This window comes from Episyrphus balteatus, chromosome 1 (assembly GCF_945859705.1).
Source record: "Episyrphus balteatus chromosome 1, idEpiBalt1.1, whole genome shotgun sequence".
Classification (NCBI taxonomy): Eukaryota; Metazoa; Arthropoda; class Insecta; order Diptera; family Syrphidae; genus Episyrphus; species Episyrphus balteatus.
Genome location: NC_079134.1, coordinates 7,906,969 through 7,922,002, shown reverse-complemented (window position 1 = coordinate 7,922,002; position 15,034 = coordinate 7,906,969). Strand labels below are relative to the sequence as shown.

Here is a 15,034-nt window from a genome sequence, read left to right as displayed (position 1 = left end):
TCAAAGAGTTGAGTATTTTATGCCTAATTACATTGTATGGAGGCATTGTTTTGATAGATTTATATATGATAAGTTCTTCAACCGAGAATGTATGTAGAAAATTGTTATACGATGAAACTTCCTCCTTTATGGCAGTTTAATCTGCAGGCACTCAAATTTTATTAGATTCAAAGTTGCTGAGTTAATGAATACGTTTAACTGATTTACTCTTCAAACAATGAAAATGAGTGAGTAATGATGTGATTTAATGAACCGAAAGTATACACATACAAAGGTAGTAAAAAATTGAAAGGAAAAGGTAAAAAAGCTTCATTAAAGATAAAAGTTATTGGGGTTGATGAAGCTTGTTACTCGTATTTAAGCTATAAATCTCAATGAAGGTTTAAAAACAATGGTGGGCTAGTGCCCTTTTTATGATTTGAGATGTCTGAGGGAAAAGTTTGCGAATGTTTTTTTTTTTGTATTTTAATTTCTGTTAGGATTTTTATTGGTATTGTATTAAATTATAAGTGAAAAATAAATTTTACTTTTCTCTGATTAAAAAAATTAAATAAGTAGAAAAAGTCACGAACATATTTATATAGAATTTAAATTTCTTACCAAAACAAATCAGCTTTAATAATAAAGTTATGTGAATGCTTACCTGCAAAGAAAAAAGTAAAAAAAAAATTATTTAAATATATCATTCAAATCGAAACATTAAATATTTGTTAAAATTTTATTGATAAAAAGAATTAAAATCAATTTCGTTTTAAATATTTTTTATTTTTAATTCTTTATGCAAAGGATTTTTCTCTATCATCAAATATTTACACAAAAATGCATAATCCAAAACGTGTGTGGATTTACTAGAAATAAATGAAAGCAAAAAAAATTTAAACCAATTTCACGATTGCATATCAAACAATATAGATAGTTTCAACGAAATAATAAAAAAAAAAAGAAAAACACTTTAACCAATTAAACATTCCGAATAGATTTTATAAATATTTGTCAGTTGTACTCTGGAAAAAGTGTGAATTTTTATTGTTGTGTATACTTTTTAGTCTATTTTTTGAGAATCAAATCCATATTCTTAATTGGTTAGGATAACGATATCCTAGATTTTTGATTATCATGAACAAACAAAGTTTGAAAAAAAAAAACAGGAGAATATTTTTAGTTTTTTCAACAAAAAAAAAGTTACACATACACCACAGTGACCACGTTAAATTATTACCAATTTTTTGTTTTGTAAAATGTAGGTACTGGTACCGATTTTTTTGCACAGGATAGGCAGTTTTGTTACAAAATATGTATATTATTATTAAAAAAAAAAAGAATACGAAATCCTGGCTTGATTCAAAGACGATTTTCGTTGCCACATAGCTTCTTTTTATTCTTAGTGAGTGTATCGAACAATATTTTGAACCCTTAAAATTTTTTTTTTTTTTTCTATTCAAGTATTTATATAACCAACGTCTTTAAAATTCAAAGTTCTTTAAATTGTATCTTCAATCAAAACATAATAATGTTACTTTTGATTACTATCTTATTTCCATTTTTTTTCTGAAAATCTTGAGCTATAATCCCAAGTAAAAAAAGTTAATGTCATCAACCTTGTACTTTAGGTATATGACATCTGAACTAAATCCATTTTGACATCCCCCATTGTCACATCAAATTGCCAAACGATAAAAAGATGTATCTTCACATTCGTGCTTCGTTTAAATAATATAAAAAAAAATCTAAAATGAAGTTGATTTTTCTTTATTTCAATGAACCTTCTTGCTCTACAAAGAAAATGTCAGAAAAAAAAAAAATGTTTCAATATTTTAATACATTTTTATCTTCTTCTTTTGCTCCTAAACAACTTTGAGAGGAAGAACTTTCAAAAACCATCGTCACTTAATAACGAAAATGAAAGTTTTAATTAATTTTGACAGAAAATGTCAAAAGAAACTTTGTAACATGCATGGACATAATAAGTTGGTGTTGGTTTTAACACAATCTTATACTTTAGATGCAAAACCCCAAACCACATAAAAGATACTCTTAGTAGAGTGGTAGTGGGAATTTTAACACTCCTTTCTTTCTGGTTTCGAGTGGCTTTAACCTAAAAAAGTACTTCTACAGGGTCACACTTTGGAAATTCAGGGCCCATTACACTATTGGAATTTATGATTAAATTTACACCACCTTTCTTTTGCGGTCCTGAGAAATTCTTGAAATCTGTAAAAAAACGGATTATGTCATCGAAACTAAAATTTTCCTTCAACTACTTGAAGAAGCCAGTAAGTCTCAAAATAAACTATTCACTTTAATCCCGGTCAGACCTCAAATCTGGCCCTGTCATTATTTTCACCGCAGGTATGTGGGTCGCATGCAGATAAGGTGTAATAAAAAAGAAAAAAAACTAACACGAAAAGTTCAGTATCCTTTGCATGAAGCACACAAAAGGATAATGATAGTTATAGGGAATTCCACTTCATCCTTTTTGGTTTTAATGAGGTTTTTTTTGTGTGTTGCTATAGCGGGTAAAGTACAGAAGCTAAAGGACCTGGACTAGTTTCCTTATACACGAAGATTGCGTGTCTTGATTTTTTGTTTGTTTTTTGTTTCTCAACTAACAATTGCGTTGCGTATAAAATGTATCTTCCATTTTACGAGTATATGTATGCTGATATGCGGTGTCCTGTTTTTTTTTTTTTTTTGTATCCTGATTTCCGCTTTTGTATTTGAAAAAAAAGAAGAAAAAGTTAAAAAAAAAAAACAAATCAGATAATGCAGATATCCTTAAGCACCAAGTTCCGCATTCAACAATAACGATGGTTTGGTTGTGTATAGGCAAAATATACTTCCTCAAACTTCTTTGTTCATAGTCCTTGACGAGATAATACGGTGTTTTACTTTCCTGCAATAAGACTATACCTATACAAATAATATCAGTAGGTAAGCAAATTTAAGTAAGCAGCCAGCAACGATGATGATGATGATGGTAACTTTCGATTAGTCCTTCCTTAAGGATGTTTAGTCGTTGTTTGTGTTACAGAATCAACGATGTTAAACTCAAGAAAGCAAAAAATCATAGGAAAAAAAAATAAAATTACAAAACAAATGAAGGAAAAAAGGATGTTTTTTTTTTTGTTTGGTCTGGAAGAGAATATGTACCAAGAAGGTATACACTTTTAGTTGTCATCTTCTTAGTCTTGTTGTCATGTTGGTCGTGTATTCTGAGTTCTGACATACATCCTCGTTTATCGACTTAAGTAAAATTTGCAATGCATGTCACGCTTCTATAGGTTTTGTTCTTCTCTTTCTTCGGTCTTTGAGCACGTATTTGCTACGTGAAATGATTCAATTGCACGAAGAAACGAAAGAGAGTGTACTATTTTCAAGGTTTTTCACTTCTGATTTAAGAGATGTTGTGTGTACTGTGTTCCTTCTACTACATTGTTGTTTGTTGTGCACATAAAGCTAAAGAGTTTGAACAAAAACAAGAAAATATTATATATTTTGGTACAAAATCAAGAGGAGTGTAGGTAGTCTTTATTGTACATGAATATGTCAAGAAGAAAAAACAATATAAAAAGAGAAGAAAATTCTAGATAATTGTTCAATAAATCTGAAGAAAATTCAACTAATGGAGCACGTAGATCTATTTGATTTAATCAGAAATCAGAAGAGATAATTTTGCAGAGATGATTTTTGAAAACAAAAAAATGTTTACGTATTTCTTGTGATTATAAGGTGTGAACTGTTTTATCGTCAAAATTTGATCTTAAAAGGTTTAAACACCATTTTAAAGGAGTTTATTTGTCTTGAGTATGGAAGTTCAATAATGACAGCGGAAATAATGATGGCGGAAATAAACAAAATGTAACTCAACTTTTCCAATTCAAAAAATTTAATATAGGTATGTATTTTTAGAAGCTGGAATTTGTAAGGTTTTAAGAAAAACAAAATATGAAATATGTATGTACTTTATGTTATTATCAAGTTACACAGTGACACAGTGATATATTTCATGACTTTACTTGACGAAAATTGATAAAATTTGGTACACTGAAGAATATTAGAATGGAGAATTAAGAAAAGCTGCCAACTTTGTTTTTGAGATAATTTAAATTTTTAGGAAAATTTAAAAATGTCAAGTTAATAAAATAAATATAAATGTATATACCGCTGGGGTAGAGCCAAATTATTTATAAGTCCAATTTATTCACTCTCAATTAAATTTATAGTCGCCATTCAAAAAGGGAAAAATTTGCATGGAATTTGATAGATTTTCAATTTTAATTGGCGACTTTAAATATAATATAGTGTTTATAAATCTGGAGACATATTTTAGCTCGTATTAGACCGAGAGCCAGCGACCTAAAGTTTGCAGGTAATTGCTTAGTATTCAGAGTCATACCAATTTATAGTCTTCACCGAGTTATATAAGAAACCGCTGGTCTGCCTGGCCGTATATGTGGCGAACATGTGTAAAATTTGTCATGAAGGTGAAAAAAAATTTAAAATTAAGAAATCGACCTTAAATCAAAAAAAAATTATTTTAAGAAAACGGCAAATCCTACGAAAATAAACTACTTGCTGATTTTTAAATAAATGTTTTTTGATCAATAGTTTTTGAAAAAAAAAATTTTTCGAACACAAAATTATGAAAAAAAATTCAAAAGAAGTTCAAACAGTTTTTTTTTTTCAAAAAATCTAACCAATAAAGTATTATTTTTTTTTTATTTTAATTTCTCTTATATATTTTGAGTCAAACACCGAAAACGAAAAGTCAAAATCTCTTTTACTTTTTGAGAAAACTGAAAATTACCAAACCTTCTATTTTTTCACCAACGCCTAAATTACGGCTATTAATTATGTCTTTCAGAAAGGAAGTAAGATGTTCACGGGTTTTATTGCAGGAATCGTTCAATGGGTTCTAAAAAATATAAACCCGCAGAGTGCTATTAAATGAGAGGGTGGGAATTGGAGATAGGGGTGCAAAAGCCCCCTTTTTGGTTTTTTCAATATATCTCGTAAACAAAGCATAATTTTGAGATATTGTTCTTGAAAAATTTTGTAGAAAATTAAATTTCCTATAATAATAATGTTTTTTAAAAAATTTCCTTACCAAAACAGTCAAAACAAACAAAAAAAAAATAAAAAAAAAATCAATTTTTTTAGTTTTTTTACTTTTTTGGTTGTGTCAAGCGACCTAAAGTTTGCAGGTAATTGCTTAGTATTCAGTGTCATACCAATTTATAGTCTTCATCTTCACCGAGTTATAAAAAAATTGTCATGAAGGTGTAAAAAATTACAAACTATTGCAGGTCATTGCTTAGTATTCAGTCATATGAAATATGTTTAAGGACATCCCCAGGCATGTTACTGCAAAAAAAAGTCTAGTCAGCCTTGACAAAAACGGTCTGCCAAGCACTTGAATGTGAAAAAAATTTTAAATTAAGAACTCGACCTTAAATCAAAAAAAAATATTCAAAGAGAACGGCAACACTTACAAAATAAAACGATACCTTTTTTTAAAGGTAAAAAGTTATAATACTTTCTGGTTTTTATATAAATGTTTTTTGATGAATAGTTTTTGAAACAAAAAATTTCAAACACAAAATTTTTAAAAAAAATTTAAAAAAAGTTCAAATAGTTTTTATTCCAAAAAATCTACCCAATTAACTACTAATTTTTTTTCCAATTCTTATTTCACTTATATATTTTGAGTCAAACACCGAAAACTAGAAGTCAAAATCTCTTTTACTTTTTGTTATTATTTGATTAAATTTTTTTTTCAGAGAAAATATTAGTCACATTTTTGAGTACAAAAATCTATTTTTGAATTTATTTTTTAGGCTAAATTTCACGGTTACTTAAAAGGTTCTGCATAAAAATGTTGGTTGAAATCGGTTAAATTTCAATTTCCTTCTTAGGGAGCCGCTCAAAACTCACAATTACTTATTTTGTACTGTATTATAAACTTGGTCATATAAAATTTGTTTGTGTTATGTAGGGTTACGAGTATTTAAACACTAAACAAATTTAATATTCATATGTATGTATATTGTTAATATTTGTTTACCCAAATGAATAAATGTTTTTTTTTTTTTTTAATGTTACACATACGCCATAGTGACCGTAACATGAAAAGTAATGCAATTCTAGTTTCCGCTATAACTAATATATTAAATCGTTTTCAGAATTTTGTATTTAATGTTAAGAACAATTTTTTTATTATTGCTGAACTACACCGAATCACAAAAACATGAAATTGATACATTGTTTGTTTGTGAACCTATCACGATAGAATTTCCAATACACAATTTGTTTGTTTTTTGCTTTTATGTACTTAAATTAATTTTCAACTTACATTATGTATTTCATTTCCTGATAGTATTTCAATCCAAACGGATAGTTAAATCTACCATAAGCTCAAATAATTATACAATAAACAAAATACCCAATACCGATTTAGTAAATGAGAAAATTTGCGGTTTTTCCTTTCCTTGAAAATAAGTTTAAGCTGCTGTCTATGTAAGTTTCAGGTAGTAAAAGTAAATTATATTTCATAATTCCTTAAATTAATTAAATAAAATCCATCCAGAAGTTACCCGTAATAGAAATATGCAAAAACGTAGTAGAACTCACCTTACACCTGTTTCATTTACGGCAAAGCTTATAATTTTAATAGGAAAACCGAATGAATTTTCTGCAAAAAGGTGTGAAAATCATTTGCATTTGTAATTTCCTATGTTGTGGTCAGCTGATATGTTTACCAAAAACTTTAAACCAAAATCCTCCCCAGGTTGACTTTTCCCCATACACTCTAGCGTTGCTGGTAAAAGGTTACTTACACAAACACACATACAAATACCTCTACGTAATATGCCTTACCACTAATTGACATTCAAGCATCCAAATATTGGCCCAAAACTCCATTCAAATGATTGATATGATCCGCAAATTAAATTCTCACCACACTAATATGTGAGTTTTAGGGTTTGGGTACATTTTGGTTACCCACAGATGTTTTGGATTCTGCAGCCTTGTATAAATATTTGAAGGTTATATTAGGAACCCTCTATTTTTGCTGCCAAATACCAACACCACCTGATATTATTTTGTAATGAAATTCAAAACAACCTTCAATCCCAATCTCAACTATATGGCAATATAATTAATTATGCGTGGTTAATACAAATCCTCTTTCCCCAAACATTAAACCTGGTGAAAAGTTCTTCCAAAAAGTTTTGTATTGATTCGAAAGTATGCCAAAGGTATTTCAAAGTTGAACCCCGAACCTTTCCTTTAATGAAGAAATATCCTTCTTTTGTTCCGCAAAAGTATTGCTTTCAAACAGAAGGAAACTGCTGTTAAATACGCAAAAAGTTGCTAGGTATTTAATGGAAATTTTCTGTTTCTTATGTTACGGAAGTTAACCTAAATAAAACTCTTTTAAAGGTGTGGTTCTCATTAGAAAAAGAAAGGAACCTGTTGTTGTTATGCATCGGTTTTACGTCTGTTTTAATAATCGATATCTTGTCAGTGTTTTGTATAAGCTTTGTTAGATTTTCAGTGAAAAAAAAAAAAAACAAGATAAAGACGAAGCAAAGTCCTTGTTTCGCCATTAATCAACAAATCTAGTATTGGATTTGGTAAAAAAACCAAAAAAGACCCTTTAACAACCTTATTTTCTTTTAAGTTTAAAGGGTTTAAGGTAAATTGGTCTTTAAGGTAACAGGTTGGAACTGTTCAATAACTTTCTTTTAATTAAATATCTGAGCTTCTACCTCCAGACTGACACAACAACCCTGGTGTATACCTCCACCCTTTTTGTTGCCAAAATTCCTTGAAAAATTGTTAATGATGATGATAAGAGCCAAATAAATAATTCAACCCCAAAAAGAGGCATCTCGAAAATCTCTTAAAATGTTCAGTATTTTTTTTTTTTTTTGCTATTTTGGCTCACAGACGTGCAAATGAGTTCCGATAAATAATTTCGCTCGTTAAGAAAGGATCTTCCTTTCCGAGGTATAATTATTAAAAGTCTGTGATGTGAGAGGCACATGATGAGCTGATATTCCAGGTAAAATGTCATTAAAATGATGATTACACTTTTTTTTACATGGGAGAAGGGTTCATGAAGGCTATTAAGTAAATTTAAGAGCCTCTTTTGCAAGGATTTATATTCCCTGTGATAAAGACATGGTCGTAGTTTTCCATTTAAAGATTTGAGAAGAACAAAAAAAGTAAAGGTAAACTGCATACGAAAGATTGTAAATAAGGACACAAAAGTTTACTTTTACTACAAAAAAGTTCGAGTGCATCGATGAGCTTATAAAAGTTATACCCTTTTAACGTAGGTAAGTAAAAAGGAAAAGTTTTTTCATTCGAACGAACGTGACATACACAACTTTAGGTTGGTTTCTTAAGGTTGGAAACTCTTTTAATGGTTTCGAATCTACTTTTTGGAAAATCTTCTCAAAAAGTATTGAGTTTCATCAGAGGAAATATTTTATTACTTTCACGTTCACAAGAGTTGTATGTACTCTTTTGAGTTTTAACGATTGGTCATAAAGTAACAGAATCAATATTGAAGAGGATTTAAGTTTCGAAAACGGAATAAAGTTTTATTGGAAGAAAGTTTTCTATTTGATATAACATCTTGTCTGGAAAATTGGTAGTTCCGAGAGGTGGTTTTGTATTTGTTTTCTTAATTAGTATTCTGATGGAAGTATTGCGGGAGTAAAATTATGTCAACTGCACAATGTTTCATTTTTGAAGAAAGTTTTGAAAAAAAAAAAAATCAAAATGGGGGAGCATTTTGTTATAACTTTAAATCGAGTTAGATAAAGAATTTTTTATCAATAAAATTTTCTAGATGGATTCAGTTATTTTATAAAATAATTTTTTATGTTATAAAAGTTTTAAAAACTTATTATACAAAAGCTAATAAATTTTTAAGAGATTGTTTTTGTCAGATGCCCCAATATTTTTTCATTTTATTTTATTTATTTCTTTAAACTAAATTGTATACATTTTTTGTTACAAATTTAATGTTTTTGTTTACGTTTTGAAGTTTCAATTTATTTTACTTTTTTTTGTTGTTGTTTGTCTGTGGTTTGATGTTGTTATTTTTTCTTTGGAAGGTACATTATTTGATTTTTCTGCGGCTGACAGTCACGTAAAATAACTGAAAATAAAGGTATACCTATCTTTCATTTTATGAGGAAAAAAGAAAAAAACAAAATGTATGAAATCCCCTTGGCGGTTTAATTTATTTACTTTTTTTTGTACTCCAACGTCAAACGGAAATCAGACATGTTTTGGTTTTTGCCGGACCACAAAGGCAAAAACCAAACTTGGAAAATTGCTATCACAAACAATTGCTAATAAAAATTAAAAAAAAAAAAAAAAAACAGAGAAACATTCAAAAACTGAACTAAATAGTTCCGTCCATAAAAGGCTACAGTTATTGCGTTGACTCTTTTTATTTTGAAGGCAAAGCCACAAAAGTCAAAGAACCGCAAAACAAATTTTCCATGTCCTGATTTTTTTTCATTTTGAATATAAGACAAATGCTCGAGGGTGAAAATACGGTTGGTCACGCTATGAATTAAAAGTCAAAGGCTTTATTGTAGAGGTTGAATATTTTTTTTTTTTTATTTAATTGAGTTTAAATTCTCAAAGAAAAGAAAAAAATCATTGTTTTTATAATAAAATTTAATTTTAAAATTGTTGTTTAAGTAAAAAATTATTGTACTGCATTTAGAACTTAATTTTGTTGAAAATTATTTTAGAAAACTTACTTTTTACAGAAAAATATAGATGCGCAACATAAAAATGAGTAGGGCCGAGATATATCACAATGAACATACAAAATCCAGCATTTAAGGTAAAAAAAAAACGTGTTTTCAACATTCATTGCGAAATTTCTACCTTCTTCAATTTTAAGTTTTTATTTTTTTTCTATTTAATAAGAACAATTTTCAACACTGCCAGAAACACGAGATTTTAAAACTTTATTCAGATTGCTTAAGGTTCTATTAGCGTAACATAGCATCATCCGAAAAGGGAATGTCAATCAATCAAAATTATTTAGAATTGTAAAACAATGGTTCACTGAAAAAAAAAATTCTAGTCCCTCATTGCCTGTAGAAACTCTCTATCTAAGCCCGTTAAATATTTGTTTAAATTTTCCGTGAAATCTGGAATTTTTCCAATTATTTGAAAATCATCATACGCCATTTTGAAGTTATTATTAATCAACGCCTCAAAATTGAACTTCAAAAAAGTTCAAAGTGCCGTTTTCGAACATTTGATGTTTTAAAAACCAAAATTTTATTCCTGATTTCTATTAAAATTAAATAAATGCTTTCGCATAAGAAAATTGTTGAAATTGAATAAGAAGTTTGGAAGAAAATCAGTTTAAAAAAGTGGTTCTATGGCAGGTACCGTTAATAAATTATTTTCGTAAAAAAAAAATTAGTAAGAGATATCCCTTGTCTTGAAATAAATATTTGATTTTTTTAGCCGTTTTCGAGATAATTAATCTTTTCCACAAATGGTAGGTATATGAAGGGTAAAGTCATTTTTGATCGAAAAATATTAACTCCCCTGTACAGAATGTAAAAACTGCTACAAGTTTGAAGTGGAGTATCGTTTAGACTAAAGCTCCTTATACATACCGACAGGCATCCTCCCAGAATGACAGACTGTCAAACTGACGGACAGACGGAATTTTGAGGCCCACTTTTTCGCGTTCCCTATCATCGTTATTTAATGCTTGATTATAATCAAGCGTAAAATAACGATAGTAGCTGGTGTTCAAAAAGACCAAAAACTGTAGGTATATTTTGAAAGTCCATATTTTACCCAAATTTAACCGTATTCAATTTTTGTGACCATTATATTGAAAGATGAAGTATCTTCTTTTCTCCTTTACATGTTCAATATCTATAAAAACATCCAACATGTCGTTTATTTTTCTCTTTTTACTTGCGATATAGGTAGGTACTATAGGGCAAGTTTAGGATTCGTAAAACAAATCGAACTCGAGATAACAATTTTACATGACATTACGATGATGGAGAATGCCAAAAAAGTGGGTCCGGCAATTCTGTCTGTCTGTCTGTCTGTAAGAACCTCGAGCTACAGCCTAAATTACTGAAGCGATTTTCTTCAAACTTGGTAGTTAACAGTTTTGGGTGATTCCCTAGAGCAGAAATTGAAGTTTTTTTTTAGGACCAAAACTAAAGGTACCTGTCATATAACGGAAACAGAAAAGTTGATTTATTTCAAAAACGGCTTTAACGATTTTGATTAAAATTTTTCTGCTTACTGTTACAGATAAGAGCCTCCTTTGATAATAAAAAAAATATTTTTTGTACCGTTATTAACGGTACCTGCCATAGAACGGTTTTTTGGATTTATGAATTTCTCAAAAACGACAAAACAGATTTCGACCAAATTTTTTAATACAGAAACGTTTAAACAATCATTATTTAAAAAAAATTTTAATTTTTCAAAAAACACATTTTTGGATTTTTAAAAAATATTTCAAATTTTTTTTTGGAAAAATCAATTTTTTGGAAACGAGTTGGTGAAAAATTTTGAAATTTTGTTTTTATGTGTAAATTAATTATTTATGCAAAATTGCATATCAACTTTTTTTTTGAAAAATGTTAGAAAATTTTTATATAGAAAAAATTATTTTTTTAAAAAATGGCTCTAACGATTTTCGAAAATTTTTTTCTAAAAATTCCTTTTTATACTAGAAATAAAATGGCATACTTAGTTTTTTGTAAAAGATCATTTAAAACGGCATTTAATTATTTATAAAAACAGATTTTATTTTTTTTGCACCACTAACGAAATTCCGTGAAAACATAAAATTTTAAATCTTCCCTTATTTTGTTCAATGAAAAATTTTAACATTAGAGTAACTTTTACCATAAGACAAATACGTGCGACCCCAGTCGTGCAATTTATTTGGATAGTGTTTCTTAAGTTTTTTACAATATTTAAATTTTTAAGATTTTTTAAAAGGATGTTTATCGATAGGAAATTTTATTTTGTTTTTAGTTTTTTTTTTATCTACATATTTAAAAAGAAGACATTGAGACTTTTTCAACGAAAAACGGGTAAAAAATGTTTTGGTACTAAAAACACAAGCATTTCAGTAATTCATTCATGTTGAAACGAAGTAAAGAGAAATAAAATGTTTAAAAAAGTAGAATTTTTAAATATACTCCTTAAACACCACTTACCACCCAATAACCTTTATAATCGTCTTTCTCAAAAAAACCAATAAACTTGAATGATAACTTGTACGTTTACACATTAGCTTTATCTACTTATTCACAATAAATCTTCCCCCAGTACTTAAATTCCAAGAAAAAAAAAAAACTTATTTATTCATCAGTTTCCTGTTATTGGCTATTTCATCCCTCTTATTTTTTTTAACTTCCTTACCATTCTTATTTTTTTATTTGAAAATAACATTTGTCTATGTATAATAGTGATTGATATATATAAATTTTCCTCAAGGCTAAGAGAAATCACAATAACAAAAAAAAACAACAACAATTCCATGAGGTAATGAGAGTTCAAATCGATCGAGGGTAATTGGTATCATTCGATGGGAAATAATTTATTCATTTTTTTTTTATTCTGAAGCATCTGGTAATGTCGAAAATTATTTTACTTCAGAAATGGATGCTGTCTATATTATTTATTTACTGACTTTTTGTTGTTTTTTTGACAAAAAGAAAATAAACACTTATCAGTCACTTTACTGATGGATTTATTAAACAGAAATTTCCATTAAAAGAGAATACATTTTGTGCAAAACTTACAAACGGAAACAGATTGAAAAATATAATTAACAGTAAAAATGGAAGAATTAATCAGGAAAATGTCACTTCATTGAATTTATGGAACAAATAAAAAAAAAATAAAATGCACGACTGGGGTCGCACGAACTTGCTCTTAGAGTTAAAGTTGCTTAAATTTTTAAGAATTTTTATATAAAAATTTGGAAAAAAAAATAAAATTCGTTTTTTAAAAAAAATAAAATAATATCTGAAATTAAATTGCCCTCCAAAACAAGTATGCAGTTTTGATTGATATATTAACATGCATTTTTAGAAAAAAATTTTTCAAAATCGTTAGAGCCGTTTTTTAAAAAACTAATTTTTTATAAATAATTTTTTGGAAAAAAAGTTTAAAAATAAAATTGGTATGCCATTTTGTAGAAATCACTAATCAACATCTAAAAACAAAATTAAAAAAAAAAATTAAATGACCCGTTTTCGAAAATTTGATTTTTCAAAAAAAAATTTTCAAAATTTTTTTAAAAATCCAAAAATTATTTTTTTCAAAATTTTATATTTGGCTTATATTTAAATTATATAAATGCTTCTTCAAAAAAAGTTTCGTTGAAATCGAATAAGCAGTTTTGGAGATAATCGGATTTGAAAAAAACGGTTCTATGGCAGGTACCGTTAATAATGATTTTCAAAAAAAATTTTTTTCATTAGAAGATAGACCTTAACTTTAAACTAACATTTGAATTTTTTAAACAAAATCGTTAGAGCCGTTTTTGAAATATTTCAATTTTACTAAAATCGGTATATGACAAGTACCGTTATTTTTGGTCCAAAAAAATTAATTCCAAAAACCCCTCTGGAGATTCGCCAAATAACGCTGCATACCAGGTTTGACATCAATCTATCCATCCGTTTAGGCTGTAGCTCCTTATACAGACAGACAGACAGACTGACAGACAGACTGACAGACTGACAGACTGACAGACTGACAGACTGACAGACTGACAGACAGACAGACAGACAGACAGACGGACTTCCGGGACCCACTTTTTTGGCATTGTCTACCATCGTAATGTCATGGAAAAATGTTATCTCAACTTTTTTTTTTTTACGAATGCATAACTTGATATATAGTACCTATATCGCAAGTAAAAAATCCTGAAAAAAAGTCCTTGAAACAACAAAAAAGAGAAATATATTTTTTTCTATATTTTAATACACACTTACCTATGACATAGGAATACCCGTCCAGAGTAAGGACACACTTTCGTGTTGTCCCACTACTGGACGGATATCTCAGCGATCTGGCAAATAATCCTTTGGGGCACATCATCGAACTCTGTCCGGGACTATTCATGGTACTGCCAGTGCAACTGACTTGCCCATCGAAGCCGATATTCTCGCTGCCCATGGAACTATCACCCCCAGTACCACCACCATCGATGTCACTGTCTTCCGTTTGTATTGAAACATCATCGGTCCACGAATCGACCGTTGCCGACGACTCACCGTCCACCTCCCAGTCCTCAACCACACGATTAATGTCCCGACGTTGGTTTTCCGCCCGTCGAGCACACGAATTACCCGGATCCGATACACACTTATGCACAATGTCCTTGGGCCGACTTACGAAACTGCATTGTAACGTTTGTGGTTTCTCTCTTTTGTGGCTGTGATTGTTGTTATTTGTTGTTGGTCGTTGTTTTTCCACAGAATCCTCCATTGTGTTTTTGAGAGAGAAGGATATAAAATAAAAAAAATCCTTAGTCCTTCTAATCAACTACATAGACGAATAACGTTCAGTCGGTGCTCTTCTACGAAGAAATTACACTCTCTGAATTGCAGTTCAGGAACAGAAGAAGGATATTACATTTTCTTTTGTTGTTTGTGATTTTTATTGTTGGTTTTTTTCTTTTAACATGAATAAATGTATGTCCTTTGTGAAGAGAGAATCCTTTTTTCTATAAGGACCTATATCCAAACCAACAACTGTGTTTAACCTTTTAATTTCAATGAAAAGTTTTTTACCAAGTAATCGATTCAACTTAGTTTACCGAGCAAAAAAGGATTTTTAAATAACAACAAAAGGACGACTTTCTTTTTTATTGAAGTTGATGCCAGTTACAAAACTGTTTGTGCATTCAAATTGTATAAGAAAACTTTCGACACGCTTAAATAAACGTTAGCAAGAGAGAGAACGATTTAGTGAATGGGAGGTGGAA

The 15,034-nt window shown here is 29.0% G+C and overlaps 1 protein-coding gene across 6 annotated transcripts in view; it reads right to left on the bottom strand.

Moving 5' to 3' along the window:
• LOC129913267 (dual specificity calcium/calmodulin-dependent 3',5'-cyclic nucleotide phosphodiesterase 1) overlaps positions 1-15,034 on the bottom strand; it is a 499,680-nt gene that overhangs the window by 261,579 nt on the left and 223,067 nt on the right. For 3 of the 6 annotated variants that reach the window (XM_055991865.1, XM_055991877.1, XM_055991885.1), the window contains exon 1: positions 14,040-14,881. The exons of 1 other annotated variant lie outside the window; for it this stretch is intronic. In XM_055991865.1, the coding sequence (XP_055847840.1) occupies positions 14,040-14,535 (496 nt within the window). In that variant the 5' untranslated portion in view covers positions 14,536-14,881. Of the gene's footprint in view, positions 1-14,039; positions 14,883-15,034 lie in introns of those variants that run through there. 2 more of the 6 variants (XM_055991857.1, XM_055991895.1) reach the window with 2 other exon arrangements.